Raw genomic sequence first — 22,188 nt, forward strand, 5'->3', positions numbered from 1 at the left:
CTAGAGGTCAATTCAGTTTTCATACCACACACACAGCCCTGCATAGCAGCAGTGTATCATTGCTAAAGTGTCCCCAGAATCTCCCTCTTCCCCACTGCAAAGGCAGGGCTCCTTAACATAAGAAAACAGGAGTATATTTAAATGAAATAAGAAGTGCTAAACATTTTATTATCAAGATAGATTTAGAACTCTTTTTTGTCTGTTGTAAGAAATCAAATCTTGGTATTTAGTGGTTTAATGATTAATAAGGTTTATCTTTGTTGAGAAATTACAAAGGAAAATCTCTCCACATTAAAGTCACCACTGTCACCTCTTTTAATAACTGAGGCAGAAAGAAATGGGGAAAGAACATTGGCTTGGGAGACAGAGGAATTGGTTTGAAGGCCTTCCTCTGTCACTTAGTAGCTATGAGGCTTCATGTCTCTGAGCCTCAGTTTTCTCATCTATAAAATGGAGATAACTTATCTTGCAGGGTTGTTGTGATGATTATTTCAGAGTATGCATGAAAAGTACATTTTAAATTGTAAATCATTTTAGAGGTATAAGTTTTATTATAGTTCATTTACTGAGCAAATAAATACTGCTTCCATTATAAAAGTAAGTATTAAACAACTATGTACACGCGTGTTAAGGATTGATTGGAGGGGAAACAATTTACATTTTTATGCCTGAGCAATATTTTTTATTGTTTCTTTTTTTAGGGCATACATTTAGATATCAAACAAATAAAATAGTTCCAGGGAATAATATAAAAGCCTACTGAGCTGAATCAGATGATTTTCCCTAGGAGAGTAGGCTCTGTTCTCCAGGCCAGCCCACAGGGTGGGGCAAGAGAGAAACATTCTGCAAAAGTACATCTTTGGACCATAAACAAAAAATGAAATGATGGATAAGCCATCAGAGCATGAGAAGTTCATCTGGATCCAATCCAACAGGCAAAACAAGAAGACTTCTCTGGTATCCCCCTGAGGTGGACTTGAACCAAAACCCTTTGAATGAACTTTTGTTTTCCTGCACATCATACATGATTGCCATGGCAAGATACTGATGGGCTACCAAACTTAAGACTCTTGAAAAAAGATTAACTTTGAAACAACAAAAGAATATAATTTTGTTAGTAGATTAAACACTTCGGGCTGCCAACAGAGGCAGGTCTACTGCCGTTCTAAGAATGTAATTTAGGAAAATAACCAAATAGGAAAGATGGAATAACAAAGGAATTTGTTTTTCAAAGGAGCTCAAGTGCTGCTGTTTACCTGGCTGGATCCTGTATCATCTATAATGTATGATGATGAGGCTCTGAACGCTGTATGTGCAGAATGAGAGCTTTTCTCTATTCTGATTCCACTAGGCTTGCAGGCTGGGTCTTCTTGGGACCAAATTACACATGTAAAAGGCATTGGCTGTGCTAGAACTGAGCTGTGCCCTCTCTTTAACCCAGCCTCTTGGGTCTAGGGTCATCTTATAGGTCACAAGTTCAGTTTCCAATTTTTTCTTCATAACTGGGGTCCAAAGGGAAAAAGTGGGTTCGCTGTCACTGCACCTCCCTTCTGATTTTCATTTGCTATTTTAACAGTCCAATCTGATTACTTCAGTGAATAATAAAGCTAGTGACTCTTAGAGGAATATAAGTATGTCATAAGGACATAGAAGCCTGCTCCTGTATGACCTCAGCAAGTGGAAGCCAGGACCAAGTTGTCCAGCAACTGCCTCCCACCCTTTGCTCAAACATAGACACCATGAGGAGTCTCACGAGGACTCTCTTTTTCCATGTTAACCTGTAGCTATTCAGTATATCAGTGACTCTATGAGAATTTGAGAATATTGTAAGATTAAAAAAATAATTGAACTGAAGGAATCTTACAGATAAACTTAATATTGATACTACCGCATCATATCACAATGGCCGCTGAGAACATGATAAAATGTCATGACATTCCTTGTTACCTGCTCCATCATCAAGAAGTCTCAGCCTAACAGGATCTCCAGTCTCTGGCTCAATTATGGCAGTGACAGTGGCATTAAGAATGGGATAAAATCCCTGTTTCACATTGGCATAAATCGTCACAGGATGGGGAAAATGGAGGCTGTCTCTTTCCACAAAGGCTTCCACAGTGGCTGGGGGCACAGCTGAGTTGGAGGCGCGAGAGGTCACTGTCACTTTCAGGGCTTGCAGAGAATGGTGGGTATTGTTCAGGGTGTAAGTCCAGTGCCCAGGCTGTAAAACAAGTCTTATTGTTTTGGAAAGTGTGAAAAAAAATCAACCCTAATTTTAAAGCATACATCAAACCTTCTGGAGAATTTTGCTCTTGTTTTGTTGATGTTGCACTTTTTAAAATACTACAAAAAGATGCCAGGAAAAGTAGCATTGGTTAAGGGATGAATAAATTTGTATTTACATGGCTTTCATAGCATAAGTCACCTTTATTTCTAGGTAATTCTTTAGGCAATTACACCTCGAATTTATTTGGAGTGAGGGAGGATACATCTTGATTCCCATTCCCCAAAAAGGAGTTTAAATATTTTTCATTTCTTTTTGTAACTGAGAAAATTACATCAAATTAAGTGGACCATTGTAATTTATGCAGACACCGTGGACTAAAAAGGCAACAATATCCTTCTTTCACTCCACTTCCCACAAAACTCCACACAGAAATCTCAATCAACAAAAAGCACTTACACTATTAGGGACCAAGAAAAGGACCTACTATTTTTAGTAGGTCAGGATTATACAATATCTAATTTGAGTAATTTATAGAAATACTGCTAAACACTACTCTTGCCTTTCTGCCTGGGAAAAACCTACAAAAGAAAATCTGAAAGAAAAAGACTAAAATTACAATATGGCAGAAATTTGTCCTTTTGATTAAGCTAACATATATTGCTTTTTCTTGACTCCTGCTGCTGCTCCTTATCAAACCCCCAGAAGTAACAAGTGAAACACAACAAAGCAGAAGGAAGAACAGAAAAGCAAGGGATTGAAGTGTAACTCAGGATGGAGAGTTTAGATGCACCACACCCTAGCCATCTTTCTTCACTGAGATTCATGAGCTTCACCATTTTCCATTAAGTCATGATTCAAGCACCAAGCTTTTTTGTTTTTGTTTTTGTTTTTGTTTTTTGAATCATAACATTAGTGACAGATGCATGGCAGGAACTTCCACATCAAAAAGTTCTCTGAGTGTAATAAATGTTTTGATACAGGGCATCTAATCCAGACCAAGAGGTCAGGCAAGGGGAGGAAGAAGTAGATAATGTGTCCCTGGCCCTTATACCCAGGTGTGAAAAGAACATGATGAATTTGGAGAAAAGTTCAATAGGAGCAGAGCATCGAAGAAGTTAAGAGAGAAGCTTGGGTAGAAGCCAAAACATGAAGGGTCTGGTATGTAAGAGTTACCACTTGGATTTTATTCTGAAACAACCAAGGAGGTTTTGAACAAAAGACAGACTAATTTGTGCTTCAGAAGGATCACTTTGATAGAGGTAAAGAATGGACTGGAGGGATGGCAGTTCAGAGTCAAGGACGCTAGTTAAGGGACTGTCAAGAGGGTGGCGGGAGCAGTGACTCACGCCTGCAATCCCAGCATGTTAGGAGGCAGAAGCAGGCAGATCACTCAAGGTCAGGAGTTTGAGACCAGCTTGGCCAACACGGCGAAACCTTATCTCTACCAAAAAATACAAAAATTAGCCAGGCATGGTGGCAAGTGCCTGTAGTCCCAGCTACACGGGAGGCTGAGGCAGGAGAATCGCTTGAACCCGAGAGGTGAAGGTTGCTGTGAGCTGAGATCCTGCCACTGCACTCCAGCCTGGGTGACAGAGCGAGACTCCGTCTCAACAACAACAACAACAACAACAAAAGTGGGGGGTGGGGCATCATGTGAGGAGGCACTGAATTCAGGCAGTGCAAGAGTGAATCTGATTAACTTACAAATCTCCTTAGAACCATTAGTGGTTCCCTTTCACTTTCAGGATTCAAGGCCCTGTTCACTTTACTGTTGTGCAAAGCCCTTGCTAATACAGCTCCTGTTTATCTGTCTAGCCTCACTACTCCCCTCTCCTTCCTTTGCCTACATCCCTAACTTATAGATTACCCTACTCTATTGAACTACTCTAGTTCTATGAACAGCCATGTTCTTTTTATCTGAGTCTTTCTATGTGCTGTTTCCTCTGCCCACAATATCATACCCACCTTATATTTCCATTTTGATGTCTTTGCTTCCAGGAAGCATTCTTCCTCCCACCCTCTTGTATGTTCTGACAGTACCCTGTTCATACTCTTACCATGGCATTTTATTGTAAAGTACCTGGGACAAGACCCAGCACACCCAGTAGATGCTAAAAACCACATGCATTGCATGTATTCATATTATAAATTCTAAGTAGAGATTTTTTTCTAAGCATATAGAAAAGTGTGTTTGTATGGATTATGTAAAGAAATACGTAGGCTAGAAAAAACATTAATTGTAATACTAGTGGAAATACTAATTTTCAGTGTTGAAGTATTTGGTATCTAATATATAAAACTGGGAACATACCTTAGTTATTCCTCTTAAATTTTTAGTATTCACAAAATGGCCTTATAAATTTAAAGTAAACTTTTGATATATTAAAACAAGATTTTCTTTACACAATGCATTTAATCATGTGATTCAACTGAAAATCATAAACTTGGCTGAATGTTGTCCTTAGGAACAAGCTCACAACACCTACCTTAGCTGTTCCTGGAATCCAAAGACTAGCTGTCCGAAAAGTTAGATTGGTGATAAAGTTATTTGTGTAGTATTTTCGTCCATCAGGATCAAATAACATAATCTCAGGAGGACCACTGGTCTGCCACGTAACTAGAAACATAGTGTCGTTGCCCACAGTGTTATCCACAGTCACTGTGTTTTTCAATTGATGCTGAGGTTTAACATTTTCACCTGTACTTTCAAGCTGTTAAAGAGAAGATATATATGAGTTTCTGGTGTATGCACAATCATTCCATCTTTTTCTTTTTTAACAAACAACAATGAATTGGCAAAAACAAAAATAATTTAATTCTGACAGGTACTATAATTATACATCATTTTTCATATAAAAATTCTTTGCAAGGCAAAATATTGCATGTTATTTAAGTACAGTAGGTATAAAACATTTTGTTGTAGTTAATGCAAGTGTCATTTCATTATTCTTTATTAAGAGATGTTAGCTGTCCTCATATTATCTCTTATCCAAACCAACATTGGCCTCAGATCAGCAACTACAATAACAAGCTTTTAAAAATTTTCATTTGTGAATATGCTTAAATTTTATTAATTTATATATAATCTGTCAAGATCCTTTTATATATTTCGATAAGAAATAAAAACTTGGGTTTTGGCATGGTTTTGCTACATTAAAAAATTATTTAGGCCAGGCACAGTGGCTCATGCCTGTAACCCCAGCACTTTGGGAGGCCGAGGCGGGTGGATTGCCTGAGGTCAGGAGTTTGAGACTAGTCTGGCCAACATGGTGAAACCCTCTCTGTACTAAAAATACAAAAAAATTAGCCCGGTGTGGTGGCATGTGCCTGTAATCCCAGCTACTCAGGAAGCTGAGGCAGGGAAATTGCTTGAACCAAGGAAGTGGAGGTTGCAGTGAACCGAGATCGCGCCACTGCACTCCAGCCTGGGAGAAGAGCAAGACTCCATCTCAAAAAAAAAAAAAAAAAAAAAGTTATTTAGCCATTCACAATAAGCCATGTGTGTGCACACGCATGTGTAACATGTACAGAGTACAAACGTATGCCTGGCCCTGTGCTAAAGGCTTCACAATCTCACTTGATCCTTATAAAAATCCTCCGTGATAAACACTATTATTATCCACATTTTAGAGATGAGAAGAGTAGGCTTAGAGAAGTAATTTGCTGATGGCACATACCAAGGGAGTGGAATCATGATAAAACCCAGTGGGCCTGACACCAGAGACCCTGCATTTAATCACTGCGTATTTCCAATGGATACAAGTCTCTAAATAACTTTGAGAATTTACGTTTATTAAATAAGCACATTAGTAATGCTTCGTTAAATTGCTCAAACCTGCAAAGCATGTAAAATTATATTGGTGGATAACAGCAAAGACATTGTGAATTGTTTGTTCAAAGGAATTTAATAAATATTTATGGATTGCTGACGGCTGGGCCACATGCTATGCTGGGCCCTGGGCTGTTGAAGATTTACATGTAGTTCCCACCTCAGTCCAGTGGAGCTAATGACTCCAACAGCTTGTGGGGAGGGGGACAAGTTTGGGAATGTTAAGGCTTATTTGATCCCATATGAGTAATATTTTGTTAAATTTGTTTTTTACTTCTTTAAACATTTGTTTTTATTCCATATTGTTGCAGAGGAAGTCACAGGGCATAAAGATTGAGCATTATCAGAAGAGCCAATTGTAGCCTAATCTGTACTAGATATTGTCATTTATAATTCACATTTTTACTTATTATGGAATTGTGTTTATTGCCTTCACTGTGTAAATATAATCTTCATGTTAAATAAATTGACAGGCTGCATTGATCACATCCAGCCATTAACTTGGCAGGTACACTTGCCATCTGTGAGGAAACTATAGATGAAATTTTGTTTAAAACATTATTCAGTTATGTCCAAAATAGCTTTAAAGTACTTTGGAAAGAAAAAAAATGGCCCTATGAAAAGGACTTAACTAGAGGAAGCTTTGGTGAGCAAAATCATGTAGCTTGTGGTAGTCAAAGAGATATTTAGATATTTGTGGTAGAATTTAATGAAATAGTTGATACCCCTTATACAAGGAAGAGCTTCGAAGATGTTGAAGAAGCAAAAATAAGATGAATTCTGATTGACAGAAAGTTACTATAACACTAAAACTAAATTCACAGCTCCTTATTTTTCTTCTGCACCTTGCCTCTGTCACACCCCCATCTGCACTTTCAGCCGCAAGAAAGGAGCAAGCTGCACTCGCAGACTTTGAAAAGCTGAGGTGGCAATTGTGGTAAATGGCTCCTAGGGCTGAAAGCCTGGCTCTGGTGATGCCAAGCAGCCTTTTAAAAGCCTTCCATACACAGCTGTTACATATTCAAGTAAGGTTAATGAAGCACCTAGCACAATTCGTTGATTTCTCTTGTTTCCTTCTTCCTTCCCACTCCCCACCTGGAAATATAACATTGAGAACATTCTGACCTGAATACGTTGCTGGAAAATGTCTCCAGTTCCAGAGGAAATTCTACTGAAAGCATCAATCATGCTATTGGAGTTTGATATATCTGGAACAAAGAACTTTAAACCTCCTGAAATACATGATAGGGATGTTCACTATTAAAATGGGTAAAATAAAAGAAAAATAAAAGTTAAGCCTTTTCCAACAAGCTTTCTTTGCATTAGAGCGTTTGTTTTGGGGAAATGGGAGCTGTGCTTGACTTGCTTTGCCTGACATCCTATACAACCACATGGTAAGTGGCCCTAGGCCAGTGGTTTCAGCTATTCTATTCATGACTGTATTGCCAGGGCCTAGAACTTCTGTACAGTACATAAGAACTCAATAAATATTTATTGAATAGTCTTCAGATTAAGGTAATTTTAAGATAATTGCTATTTACATCCCTATATGTTTACAGTTATATTCTGAAAACATTGCTTTTAAAGATAATTCAATAAAACCTTTCGTTTGTCAGATCAGCATGCCCATTTTTTATTGAATAAGGAATATAAGATAAAATTATTCTGTGCCTTATTTAGTATAAAAGGATATGTATCTTAAAACACTGTGTGTGTCCCTATTATAGAAGTTAGTGCATTTAATCTTTTTTCTGTTTTGAGATGGGGTCTCGCTCTGTCACCCAGGCTGGAGTGCAGTAGTGCGATCTCAGGTCACTGCAACCTCTGCCTCCTGAGTTCTAGTGATTCTCCTGTCTCAGCCTCCCGAGTAGCTGGGAGTATAGGGACCCACCACTATGCTTGGCTAATTTTTGTATTTTTAGTAGAATTGGGGTTTTACCATGTTGGCCAGGCTGGTCTCAAACTCCTGACCTCAAGTGATCTGCCCACCTCAGCCTCCCAAAGTGCTGGGATTACAGGTGTGAGCCACCGTGCCCGGCCACAAAGCATTTAATCTTAAACATATGTTTTAGCTCCATGATTATGCATGCTCAGACTGGCTTAACACAGAATTATAAAATATTATTTTTTGGATGTATATAGTTGGAATCTTTAGGGAAAATGTAAAAAAAAAATCAGCAAAATTTTGACAGATTTTAGCAATATGTGTGTGCGTTTTTTAAAAACAGTTTCTATATTTTCAATTAAGCCATATAATGAGTTTCACAGTTATGTCTTGGATAGTCAAGTTAAAGGGAAATGCTCCAAAAGATATGTTTTTAAACGGTTATTACCTGTAAGACGTGATAATTCCTCCAGATTTGGGGCTGCAGTTGAACCCAGGGCAATGCAGTGAATTGTTGAACCACTGCTGAACACAGTGGGTAAGCAATTGCCAAGAAGCTTATCATCTCCACTGGCCACTAATATCATCACAGAGCCATAAGCTTTTCCATTCAGTTTTTCAACCACCTGAACATAGAGAATTAGTCACTTGGAAGGAAGTGTAGTTCAAATTGTTTTATTGAGCAAAAGGATTCACTCTCATCCAAATTCCCACTGTAGCTCCTACACCCCATGCCCATCTCCACTCAAGTTTTACCTCACCCCATCACAGCACTTGTCACCCTACATTCCACTGCCAGTTTGCTTGTGAGCAGGGACTTTTCCTGCTTGAATCATCAAGGTGTCCCCATAGTTTAGAACTGTATCCATCATACAGGATGTGGAATACATTACTATGTGAGAGGCTTGCCTCTGAGATCCAGCAAGTGACCAATAAGAGGGCCTACAGCAGTGGTTCTCAGTCTTGGCTACATGTTAGAGTCAAATGTGGAGACTTAAACAATTTTAATGGTCAGGTCACATCCCAGATCAATTAAATCAGAATCTCTGGGGGTTAGACTCACGCATTGGTATTCTTTTTGATCCCCAGGTGATTTCAATAGATAGCCAAGGTTTAGACTAGGGCAGCAACAACCATAGCTGTTGTGTCTTGTTTGCTATCAGATAAGCATCCCAGATGCGAATGCAAACTTGTGCTGATTTAAATAAACTCTGTCATTCCTGAAACACAATTCTGGCCTTAATTGGTTCTGATATGCGTGAAGTCTAGAATGACTATAGACAGAAGCTAGACATGCTGATTTTGACAAGAAAATTGAAAGGTAAAAATGGCCCAGAATGGCTAGGAACAGTCTAGAAAATGCCCAGATGTTGTTTAGGTCCTCTAGTCTTGTCTATTGTATTCATTTATTTTCTCATTCTGTCAACAAGCATTTATTAAGCAACTATTTTATGCTATGTACTTTGCTAGGCACAAGGAGTACAATGGTGAATAAGGCATGGTTCCTGACTTTAAAGATAATCCATCATTACTTTCATAGTTGAGGCTGTTTTGACCACCCTGTAACAGACTGCCCCTCATCAGAGGAAACCTCGTATACCAGATGAGGGAAAGGAAAATGACGGTGATCCAAGGCTTAGGATGCTCTACTGTACCTCAAATCCTTTCTTAAGCCCTGAACAAATGCTGACTTCTGTTTTAGCTGATACAGTGGTGGGCAGATATGAAACCAGCAACTTTCGATCATCATTGCTGTTAATTTGGTGTAGCTGGGCTCTGATCTCTCCTTTGCTGTCGAAACTGGCAATGCCCACGAAGGTATGAATTTCAACAATCTGCATCAAATAAAATTCTGCGGCTTGTTGTAGCTGAAGGAGTCTGTCAGCCTATGTCCCAAACAGGAAAAAAGAAAATGGCAACATTTGATTGGTAGACAAAAGTATGATGAAGTAACTCAATTAGCAAACGTCTCTGCTAATTCTTTAGAGATGTTGGATCATAATTTTTTGAGCTTTAAAGAGTAACATAATATTAGAATATTGTTTGATTAATTGCAGGCTCAAAAATGCATGCTTTCAGGGAAGAGGGAGTGGCTTGGGACTCTGCCCCCAACAAGATGTTCATAACTTACCACTCTCTGTTTCTCATCATCCCCACTATTTCACTCCAACCTAGAATTCAAAGATTCATGAACCCAGCTGAGACGAGATTTGTAAGTGCTGTTTTAAAAATGCAGTCCAGGTAAAAGGAAACATTGCAAAGAGACCTTTGCTAGAGAGGAGTGGCAGTCAGAGGACCCATGATCTGCCCCGGCACTACCCTCTGCTATTGTGGTCACCTTAGGCTGGGTACTTCCTCTGTAGAGTGAGGATGATAGCTTTCTTGTTTATGAAATTAGAATTGCTGTGAGGATCAAGTGAGATACATATATGGCAGTACAGTTATATCATGAAGGGCTAACCAGGTGTAAAGTAATATTAGTGACCAGTTTTGGGCAGATGATGCTATTGATTAATTCACTAGGGTAACTTGTTTTGAAAACTATGGGAAAAGAGAGGAGCAGCAAGCTGAGCTTCAATGACCACCCACTCAGGGATGACCCTGATCTCTATCTCCAACTCAAGCATCTTCCTGGGTGGATCTAGACCTGCATTTCACACTTCTTAGGACACAGGTTTCTGGCTTAACTAGTAGGGAGTGATGATTTGATGACCATGAAGATGGCAACTCTACCCTTTGAATTCAAATACTCTTTCTCTTACAATATTGGGAGGTAAGTTGTAAAGGGGGTAAAACAAGGACTTAGAACTCTGCCTTCAACTTTTGCTAATTACGTGATCATAGTAAAATTACTTTTTTTTTTAGCTTCAGTTTTCTCATCTGCAAAATGGATACTGAGTAAGCACTCACGATAGAATAGCTATTGCCATCTTCATGGTCATCAGATCATCACTCCCAATCTTGATCTCTACTCCCAGCTAGCTAAGCCAGCAACCCAGGACTCTCTTACCATTTCTGTTACCAGCCTCCATATTCTTGAACAGGTCCCATCGACTCAATATCTTAAATTTCTCTCAAATCCATACCTATGTCTCTATCCCATTCGCCACCTCTCAGATCTACCCAGTGTTAGTTATAGTCATACAAATGAATGCCCTTCCCTTGAACAAATCCTTCTTTTTTGGCCTCTTGGCCACTGCACACACTTTTCCGTTCCCACAAGTGTCCTCCTTTCTTCTCTTTCCTTACGTCACCCAACCTAGCAAGCACCTAGTTGAATCCTTCAAGATTCAACTCCAAATTGATTCTTTCAGTGAAATCTTCCTTGACCACTTTCTTCTACAGCACCAGGTGCCACCTCTTCAGTGCTCACATAGTAACTCACATCTCTGTGGAGCCTGGTCACATTGTATTGTATCTATTCACATGTGTGTGTCCTGTGTCCCTCATTAGCTGTAAGCATGTCAAAGCAGAGGCACTGTTCTTGTCATCTCCATATCCCTCAGGCCAGTGCAGTGTAGGCATCTGATAATGAATGGCAATAATGGTTCAATGACGTTGTTGGCAGGAAAAGGGAGGAAAGTTTGGTTTGCCATGAGTTTGTTACTTTGGGCTTATCTCTCTTCTACATATTTCAGATGGTACTCTCAAGTACCATCATCTTTCCTCTTCGTTCCATCATTCTTGCTCAATACAGGCTGATAGCCAATATAAATTACTCTGAGACCATGTTTAAGAAAAGCATGCCACTGGGCATGTTGGCTCATGCCTGTAATCCCAGCACTTTGGGAGGCCAAGGCGGGTGGATCACCTGAGGTCGGGAGTTCGAGACCAGCCTGACCAACCGTGGAGAAACCCCGTCTCTACTAAAAATACAAAATTAGCCAGGTGTGGTGGCACATGCCTGTAATCCCAGCTACTAGGGAAGATGAGGCAGGAGAATCACTTGAACCTGGGAGGCGGAGGTTGCGGTGAGCTGAGATCGCACCATTGTACTCCAGCCTGGGCAATAAGAGCAAAACTCCATCTCAGAAGAAACCAAAAAAAACAAAAAAAAAATGCCCTAGTCAACTGCACGTAGGCAACATAACACAATTATTCAAATGCTGTATATTAGTGGAGTTTTTAGTTTTTCAGGTATCGGCCAAAAAGGCAAGTATTCCAAGACTATTGATCCACAAAGCACAAGGGGATAAATTCTCTCCTTGGACAAGTACTGTTAAAATAAACAGCTACCATTTATTATTTATTTTGAACTAAAAATTTCATATTATCTCATTTACTCCCCTCTCAATAACCCTATGAAATAGACAGTGGTATGCTGGTAAATGTTTAATAACAGTTTTCTGATGAAGAATAAAAGAAAGGAAGGGAAAAAGGGAGGTAGGGAGGGAAGGAGGAAGGCAGGCAGGCAGGCAGGCAGGCAGGCCTGATTCGTAGCAACTGCCAGTTTCTGCGGGGTAAATACTCTTCCATGTGTGAAACCATGGTTGATTTCCTGCTGTCAATGTGACATCACTGAGTGCACAGTTGGGATGAAATTATAGTAGCACATCCATACAGATGCAATAGACCAGAAATAACCTCAAGAATTTAGCTCAGGGATCAGCAGAAGTTTTCTGTGAAGGGCCAGATAGTAAATATTTTAGGCTTTGCTGGCCATAAGTTCTCTGTTGCAACTCCCCAGCTCTGCTACTGTAGCAATGAAGTATCCATAGATAATATGTTGACAAATGAGCATTGCTATATTCCAATAAAATTATTATTTGTGGGCACTGAAATTTGAATTTCATATAATTTTCACAGGTCATGAAAAAGCCTCTTGTTTTTTTTAACCATTTAAAATGTAAACCCGTCCTTATTTTGTGAGCCATGCAAAACAGGTAGTGGGACATAGTTTGCGACCCTGGGCATAGATAATAGTAAAAAATAGTAGGAAAAATTAAGAAGTGATGAATTTTGAGTATTTCATATATTTGTTTTCATATATTTTATTGTAAGCTTATATCATTTGTTATTAATAGCTATGTTTAATTACTGGTTTGCAGATTTCCTAGAACTTTAAAAGTTGACTCTCATAAAAGTAGGCACTATTATCCCTATCTTACAGGTGAGAAAGCTGCTTCAGAGAGGCCATCATGCTCTTTATAACAAAGACATATGACACAGTAGTAAAGGAGCCAGGATTAAAACACAGCTGCCTGATTGTGGAGACTAAGACTTTAATCAGTTAAAGCAGCTGGAGGCTGCTAGATTGTTAGATGACTGAGATATGGTCTTCTGTACACAATGACATGGAAAATAGCCATATAATGGACATTCACTTTCACTGCAAATTCACAGTTTACTTCCTCAACCAGGGATATTTACCAGTGAGTAGAATGTAGCCAGCAGGAACTTTTCATTATACATAAGAATTTTGGATCATTATAGTTAAGAATTTTGGAAAAGGATCTTGTTTGGAAAGAGTTTCAATTAGTAGCAAAAATAAGGGTTATAAATTATCTGTGGATTTAATTTATCTGCATTATCTCAACTTCTGGCCACATTCTGAATTCGTTCCACCCAACGCCCCAAAAATAGGATGTCCTTGACTATTCCAAACCTTTTGCCTCCTCCAACTCTCACCCTTACCTCGTGAAAATAAAAATAATTAAAAACTGATAGAAAAGGCGTGGTGTCCCGCACCTGTAGTCCCAGCTACTTGGAAGACTGAGATGGGAAGATCATTTGAGCCCTAGAGGTTGAGGCTGCGGTGAGCTGAAATTGTGCCACTGCACTCCAGTCTGGGTGACAGTGGGGAGGGAGAGCATCAGGATAAATACTTAATGCAGGCGGGGCTTACTACCTAGGTGATGGGTTGATAGGTGCAGCAACCACTATGGCACACGTTTACCTGTGTAACAAACTTGCACGTCTTGCACATGTACCCCAGAACTTAAAATAAATTGAAATAATAAAGAACCGATAGAAAAAAGATAAATGTTTACATTCATTTTCGTTCAAAATGTTACCTCTGCCATCTTGCTGGACACATCCAGCACTAAACAGACCACTTTGTCACCAGCCTGTACAAGCGAGAATGTGGGAGGAGGTGGAAGCTCAGTCCCATTCATGGGAAAGCTGTGGTGAAAGTCAGAGGAGTCTGTGATTACATCCCATGCACTTCTGAGGCTGCACATCTGGTTCTGTAGGTTTGGTGCTTCTTGGTTGTGGGTACTTGCATTACAAAATTCAACCACCTGGAAATAAATACAGTCTTTAATAAAGAAAGGCACTTCTCCCAAAGCAAACATAGTTCTCCTTCTCAAGAAACTATAGGTAAAAGAAAAGGTGAACTGAAAGAAAAGAAATCAAAAGTGGTACAGGGATATACCTCTTTCCTTCAAGAATGACATCAAATTTACAATAAACCTTGGCATTCTTGCTGGAAACACTAGCACCTTTGTGGTTCTGAGAGCAATCTCTATTAAAGTTTATTGGTATTAGATAACAAACCATGTATGTGTACATACATACACATAATCTTAGTCTTAAAAAACAAAACAAAACAATCTCCCTCCTCCCTTAGCACAATATTGTGTTAAGAAAACAGCCAGGAGAAGTTATCATGACCAGCCTACTTCCTGGAATAATATTTAATGATCACTGCACCTTTATTTGTTGATTAGTCAATATATATTTTTCTATCTCAAATATTGATCTCTGTAAAAATAGATAAGGGGATAAACAATTTAAATTTACTACTGATCCCCCCACCCCCACTCAATTTGGAAATATAGATATAATTTACAGAAATATAGACATAATTCACTGAATGATACTGAACCTATGCCAATACCCCACTTAAAAATATGGTTTGAATTGCTAAGTAATGCATTACCATCTATTCCCAGTGGCTCTATTACTACAAAGAGTCGATACTTCCTGTTAACAGAGCCATGGAAACTTAGAGTTAGAAGCAACTGAATAGCCTCTCTTGTCTCAGCTCTAATTTCATAGAAGAGAAAGCTGAAGCTTGAAAGGTTGATAACTGCTTAAGGACATGAGTTTCTTAGGAAGGTGCAGGGATGAACAGAATCTAGTTTTGCTTTGCATTGTTTAACCCTTTTTCTTCCATTTCATGACTATGGTTACGGGATTGTAAAACTTTTCTGACGAGATATTTATGAGTAGGTCTTTCAAAACATCGTGAAGATAGTACCTAGTCACAAATAATGTGGATCGAATGCATTAGGTTAGTATCAGATATTAAAGCTATAAATAAGAAACATAACGGATGGGACAAGAAATATGAAAAATTGCCTTAAAGTTACAAAATAACTTTTAGTCCTGACTAAAACCAGAATGAAATAAAATAGTATGTCAATCCAAGGGGCATTGGCCAGCCATGGAAACAAAGAGAAAACTCCACAGAGGCATGTGTGGGCTGTACCCCCAGAGCTGTGAAGAGATGACCCACAGATGTGACTTACAGGTTTTTGTGAACTTAGAGAGATATATCAGGTCATGAAGGCTGATGCTACCAACCTCTGAATCACCTAACTCCCTCCTTTCTGATTCCATGCTCTCAGGCTATGCATCTGGTGAGAATTGGCTGTTCCAGGCTGCTTCATCCAGAGAGAAAATAAGTTGGCCAGAGGATGCAAGTATGAGATCACCATGACAGAGTACTCTTTTTAATTAATAATTTTAAAAATAATATTCTGGATTTATATGCTAGTCTCTTGTCAGTTAGTTAGCATGTAATATTGACAAGGTTGGGTTTCTGCAAAGCAGAGTTGGTTGACTTCTCCTGGTGATACCTTACTTTTAAGTTCTAGACTATTCAAAACAAAGGAAAGAGATTTAGGAAATGCACTTCAGATACAGAGTGGTCTGCTACCTCAAACGAGAGAATTATAACCATTTATTATATCACTCATTAACCCAATGTAATTTCTTATGAAAGAATACAAGAACATCACCATAAGAACAATTTATTTTGTGGTCCCGAGTCTCCTTGTTAAACCTCCCAGGAAAGCAAATAGTCACTTTCCTAAAGGTATCATTTTGGTAATTATCTTGGGGGCTCCAATTTTTAAATCTGTAGGATAAAACTAGATGAACTCTAGGGTCCCCCAAGTTCTAAAGTATAGTGCATCTTAATTGTCTTATAATTTAAATACTTGAAACATGGGAAGAGAAGGAATCCTGCAAGAGGGTGTCATTCCAAGGGCATACTTACAGAAGATAAACTTTGCATGAACATTATTGATGCAGTTGCATTTTGGGTGCTATTGTAGATAAAGGTGCATCCTTCTTTAAAAAGCTTACTAATAATACAGTTTTCTTGAGGGCAAGGACCTTTTTCACACACAAAAATGCCTGTGATGTCAGATGAACACCTAAAAATGGAAAGGGAAACTGGGAATTAAGTCTATTTTAGAAACACTTATGTTTCTTCTTCACTAGCTCATATAATTGTTTCAAGGATTGTAGCCTGCTAGATATATACAAACCTTTAAAACTGCTCTATTGGCGGGGCACTGTGGCTCACGCCTGTAATCCCATTACTTTGGGAGGCTGAGGCAGGTGGATCACCTGAGGTCAGGAGTTTAAGACCAGCCTGGCCAACATGGTGAAACCCCGTCTCTGCTAAAAATATAAAAATTAGCCAGGCCTGGTGTCGGGCGCCTGTAATCCCAGCTACTCAGGAGGCTGAGGCAGGAGAATTGCTTGAACCCAGGTGGCGGAGGTTTCAGTGAACCAAAATCGTGCCATTGCACTCCAGCCTGGGCAACAGGAGTGAAACTCCATCTCAAAAAACAAACAAACAAACAACAACAACAAAAACAAACAAAAAACTGCTTTATTAAGAAAATTCACTAATTTAGAAATGCACTCTATTTTATTTTAAAGCATTTTATCTTGATGGAGGGGTTCTGTATTAACAAGGGCATTAACGACTAAATAGGGCCAAAGCAAAAGATACTAGGAAATCCAGATGGACTTTGGGAAGCCCAAGGAAGGACATGAGTGGCAAGATCCTGGGTCAGTGCTCCTTTGAGTTCATTTCCACTTGGTATCAGGGGAAAAAAAGAGAATAAACATGTAATGATGATATTTAACAGGATTCTTTCCTAAATAAGCAATCTCAAATGTTGTTGATGGGAATGTAAAACAGTGGCACTTTTAGAAGAAGCATCAGTCAATAGCTACCAAAATCACCCTTTGACCCAGTAATTGTTGGAAGAATTTGATATGTGAATCTGTCTGCACGTATGACAAATGACACATGTTTAATGCTATGAACTGCAGTGTTACTGATAATACAAAAGATGGGAAACAACCTGTGTGTCCACAAAGAGGAGACTGGTTGAATAAATTATGGTATAGTCACATAATGGAACATCATGCAATTATAAAACACAGAGCGAGGAAAAACATATATTTCTATTCATTTGAATTTGCCTGAAGAAATATTGAAAAAAATAAACAAGAAACTAATCAAAGTGGTTACTTAGAGGGCATGAGGGGAAACAGTGAAGATAGTGCTGCGAGCAAGACAGCTATAAGCATGACTCTTAATATTGTTTTGATATTTGAACCACATAAATACCAGTTTAAAGAAAAATGTCATATAACTTAAGAACTGAAAAGTGAAAGGATCTCTTTCTTATCAACTAAGTTTTAGCTGCAATTAAATTAATTGCTTAAATTAGGCACTTATTTAATTGCTTAAGTTATAAGCAATTTTAGAGTCAAATAAATAATGAATTATAACATGAAAAAAAGTACTAACCTTGTCACTTTAATTTGATTTTGCCCATTTATGTAGAAAGGTTTGTCATTGTTATACTCGTCGAACACACCCCAACGGAGGTGGGCCCATTCGTGGACAAACACTCGGCCTGTGGAAGAAAGAGCTTTTGCTTTTGAGCTTCTAAAATCTCAGCAATGTGCCTTGCTAACTAGTGAAGATGTAACATTTCTTGACCGCACATACTCTTTGGAATGACCAAAGAGTGTAAGTTACTTCCCTCTCTCCCCTTTTCCTCTCCCCTATCCTATTCCCATCTCCTCCTACTCCACCACCTACCTTCATAAAAAAGGCAGCATGAAAATATTTTTGGTCTTGTAAATGCGGTAATTTACTCGTTGCACATCTATTTGAAGCTAGTGGGTAGTCCCACATCCTCTCATCTCCCCAGTGAAGCTGCCCAGCAGGTTTCTATTCAGCTTCGTAGAGGCCTCTAAGTTCAGGGTTTGGAGAAAGGGAAAGAAGCATATCCAGATAGGCTAATAAAGCTTTCCTAATCTTCTGTCTGAGCTATCCAAGCAGACCTGCTTTTTTTCTTGCAGGTAATTCTTCTATCTAGAGCAATAGTTGAAATCTAGGAGCTAGGGAAGGAGGAAGGAGCAAAAAAAGGAGACTACAGAATGTTCTCCTCAGCCTGGATGGTCCTTTCTCTTTTATTTTATCCCTTATTCTCCATGTTTACATGTATTTTACAGCTCTTAGGTCAGGGAAACCCCCATCCTCTGCATGAGATCCTTTAGAACTTTCTCTCTCTAAATCTTACATTCCCTTCAAAGTTCAGACCACAACTTTCCCATATAAGCTTTCCAGATGAACTCCCTCCCAAAGCACACATTTCTTTTTTCTGAATTATTTTAAGTTCTGGGAACTCAGGAAGTGTGTGCTGAGTTGACTCAGGCTGTGGCGTATTGTGTAATTTTTGGACCTCGAGACAAAGGAAGGGAGGGTAACAGTCCAAGCTGTGAGTGTTGAGGGAAAGATTGTGCCTACTCATGAAATTTAGAAGTGCTGATGAAATCATGCTTGAGCAGAGATTATCAGCATCTCATGGTTACCAGGAAAGAAAAAAAAACTACGTTTTTCTAAAGACTTACAAAGTGTTTTGTGAAGTGTATTTTATGGAGTGTTTCACTCCACTTCCTGCTAACTATACAGAGGATAACAAAATCCTTGCTAACAAAACCCTAGTTTAGATTTAACCAGGGATAAAGAAGAAAATTAAGACATCACTTGAAAGGCACTACTGTTACATTAAATCAAAAACAAAAAGTAAAGATTGGGATAGATAGTTCTTGACTGGCGAACTGTGCTCACTATTTTCTCCCTGAGATCTCACTCACTAAATACCAGTCTCTAGGCCTGTGACCCTGAATTCTCTCCCAAACTCCAGCCATCAATATCTAACCATAGGTTGAACCACTTTCCCTGGCATAGTCTACTGCTCTTCACCATGAATTTGCCTAGATCCAGACTTCTGGGATTTCTTCTTGAAGCTGGTTTTTTCCACGTCTGACAAAAACCTGGTGTGTGCCTTGTTCCTTAATGCTGTCTCCACATGCCTCTTGCCTTTCCTTCTGAAGCATTTCAGACCTCTTTTTGTTTTTTATCTCTGGAGTATTTCTCATCGCTTAGAATTGCTAGAATTAAGTACGATAACATTTGAAAAGCAAACCACAGAGCGGCTAGCGCATAGGAAATCCTCAGTGTCCTTGTTACTATCCTTCCCATCTCACTGTCTCCACCCATTTTTAAGTCTTGTGGCCTCATACCTCGACTTCTCCCAATTATTCTCCTGATACCCAGTTTCTCCCTCATTGATCAGAGGAAGCCAGATTAATCTTAAAACACTGCTTTGGTGGAGTCACTCCTGTGCTTAGAAACCTTGAGTGGTGACTTGAAAATGTGGCCATTTTAGTGCATCACCTGGCCCTCATGTATGTTTCAACGTTTTCTCCCACTGCCCACAGTCTCCCTGCACCATCATCGGAGTCTCTGTCTCTCCTATATGCCTTTGATTTTTCTGCTGCCACAGTTTTCTTCATAGTCTTCCCACTATTTTCTCCCTTCTTTCCATTTATCAAAATGATGTTCAACCTTGAAGACCTTTTCCTTTGTGAGGCCATTTCTGACCACCCTTGGCTCTAAATGACCTTTCCTTGACTGAATTCTTGTAGCACTCCTCTCTGGGCCACTAATCTGGTGCTGAACTCTTTCTAGTTCACTTTAGCCCCACATCTTTGCATGGGCATATGGCCTATCTCCCCATTCGAGTGGTAAGTCCTTGACAAGTTTCAGATTTTGTGAGTGAGTCCCTTTCAGCACCAAGCACATAATGTTATAAGTAGTACTGTCCAATGGCTATTGTTTTATTGGTCCCACTTACCTCGTGATCCATAGCCAGCTGTTAAGTTATCATTCAGTAGGAAATTAGGTGTGAAATGAATGTATTTTCCCTCTTTTCCACACCCTCTGTGTTGTAGGGTGTATGGATCATCTCCATGTGCCCCATACCAGTCAGTCACTATGACATTTGCCTAAATTAAAAGAAATGCCTTGTAATACTTTCTCAGCTCTGTTGTTGGTGACATAAATGTATACATTCACTAAAGCACTTTGAACTTTACACTTAAGATGTGTGCATTTTATTGTATGTAATTATAACCCAATTTAAAAACAGAATTGAAGAAAAACACGTTATGGATGGAGTTTAAAATGCACCCACAGCTACATATCAATAAAATCACTTGGGATTTCCAAAAAGGTCTATGTTATGAAAACTTAGCAAATTTTTATGGAACCTAATTACTTCCATTTGATCTTTCCACATTCAAGAATAAAATATTATCAAAAGTCAATCCTGTAAAAGTCTGATATAACAAAACACTATAAAATGCAATTAAAATATTTGAAGAAATTCTAAAAGCATTTATACATCATTTAGAACCATTCAGAAGGCTGTAAAATGTTACAGCCTTTTGTGAACAACTTTCTTTGGGTTATTTTATTGGTGTAAGACAATAGAACATTATTTCTTTGAAAATTTGTCCTTTCTTTCCTGTAACCAATTAGATCAGCAAAACGATCATTCCAATGAAGTTATATTTCATCTTATGGCCTGACCATTTCCATTACTGTTGCTAAAACATATTTTAAGTCCAAAACTGAAATATCTACTCATATAATTATCAAGACAAGAAAATGTTATATATAACATTGTTTCTTTTATTTTTAGGAAGAAAGATAACATATTGTTCTGGATATGCCCTTAAAAGTTAAATATGCTATTAAGTTTTTTAAAAAGCTGATTTTGAAAAAATAGATCTAATATGATCCAATATAAATAATTATCACTCTATGTACAATATGTATATGTGTTGTGTGTGTGTGTGTATGTGTGTCCATCTGTGTCTGTGTGTGTGACACTGAGAAGAGGACAATAATATTTTTCATTTTTATTTTCCATATTTCTACATTATTTAATTTTTTTCAATGAGTATAAATTACTTTTATAATAATTAACATTTAGTTTTAGAAAGATAAGAATTCAAGCCAAGGTCATTACAAGGAAGTACCTACAAAAAAGGCTGAAGAGGTCACGCTCTTGGATAGTCCTCGCTTGGGTAAAACCTCATTCCTATGTCTGAAAATTTGTCCTGAGGCCAAAAGGAAAGAGTGCCCTTCATGGAATGGAATACTAAGAGGCTGTTTGGGGTTACCTTATACCTTATAGACCACAGTAATTCAGCTCTTATCTACTTTTCCTAACCCTTTCCCCCTTCCTTGATTCCTACCTACATCACATTGTAGACTTACAAGGACAGGAACTACCTTGCTGGTCCTTAGGTTCTCTGCAGTGCCTAGCATGGCCCCGTACATAATGATCATTCACTAAGTGTTTGCTTAATTGACATTCCGAGGTTAAAGAATTGGTATCCAACACATATATGAACAGCATTCAGGGACTATTGTTTCCTTTGGTCTTTCCATTCACTCATATTTTCACTTTTGCTTTACTTATTTCTCTCCCCTCCATTAGGATCAAGAGTGTTACCTATGGCAACCTGGTTTTGGTGTTTGTTGTCTCCAATACTTCTTAGTTCTATTGAAGGCCAAATAGATGCATTAAATCTCTATTGACAGCTAGAGACAACAAAGCTTAGTGCAAAAAGCATGGGTTTTGGAGTCAAACAGACATTCAAATTATGGCTCTGTAATTTACTAGCTGTTAGATTTGGGACAAAGTCCATACCTTATTTGAGCTCCAGTGTTTTAATTTGTGATCACAGAAACTAATTTGAAGTTATGTGAGAATTAAATAATATATGTAAGATGCCTGGCACTTAGTTGGAGCTTAAACACTAACTCTTCCCAGTTCCCCCACCTATCCTATCTTCATGTGCAAGCATTCTCAAATGCTTTCATCTGGTCATAGGTCAAATGCTTTTCAC

General features: G+C 38.6%; 1 protein-coding gene across 2 annotated transcripts in view; it reads right to left on the reverse strand.

Annotated features, from left to right (window-relative positions):
• The window catches only part of CLCA2 (chloride channel accessory 2), a 31,973-nt gene that overhangs the window by 6,843 nt on the left and 2,942 nt on the right, over window positions 1-22,188 (reverse strand). For both annotated transcript variants that reach the window (XM_058439621.1, XM_032155462.2), the window contains exons 3-11: window positions 20,124-20,274; window positions 17,723-17,831; window positions 16,166-16,325; window positions 13,953-14,180; window positions 9,594-9,824; window positions 8,387-8,564; window positions 7,179-7,285; window positions 4,711-4,935; window positions 1,948-2,218 (exon numbers count right to left, since the gene is read on the reverse strand). In XM_058439621.1, coding sequence (XP_058295604.1) covers window positions 1,948-2,218; window positions 4,711-4,935; window positions 7,179-7,285; window positions 8,387-8,564; window positions 9,594-9,824; window positions 13,953-14,180; window positions 16,166-16,325; window positions 17,723-17,831; window positions 20,124-20,274 — 1,660 coding nt within the window. The remainder of the gene's footprint in view (window positions 1-1,947; window positions 2,219-4,710; window positions 4,936-7,178; window positions 7,286-8,386; window positions 8,565-9,593; window positions 9,825-13,952; window positions 14,181-16,165; window positions 16,326-17,722; window positions 17,832-20,123; window positions 20,275-22,188) is intronic.

The sequence above is a fragment of the Hylobates moloch genome, unplaced genomic scaffold (assembly GCF_009828535.3).
Source record: "Hylobates moloch isolate HMO894 unplaced genomic scaffold, HMol_V3 SCAFFOLD_5, whole genome shotgun sequence".
In the NCBI taxonomy this organism is placed as follows: domain Eukaryota; kingdom Metazoa; phylum Chordata; class Mammalia; order Primates; family Hylobatidae; genus Hylobates; species Hylobates moloch.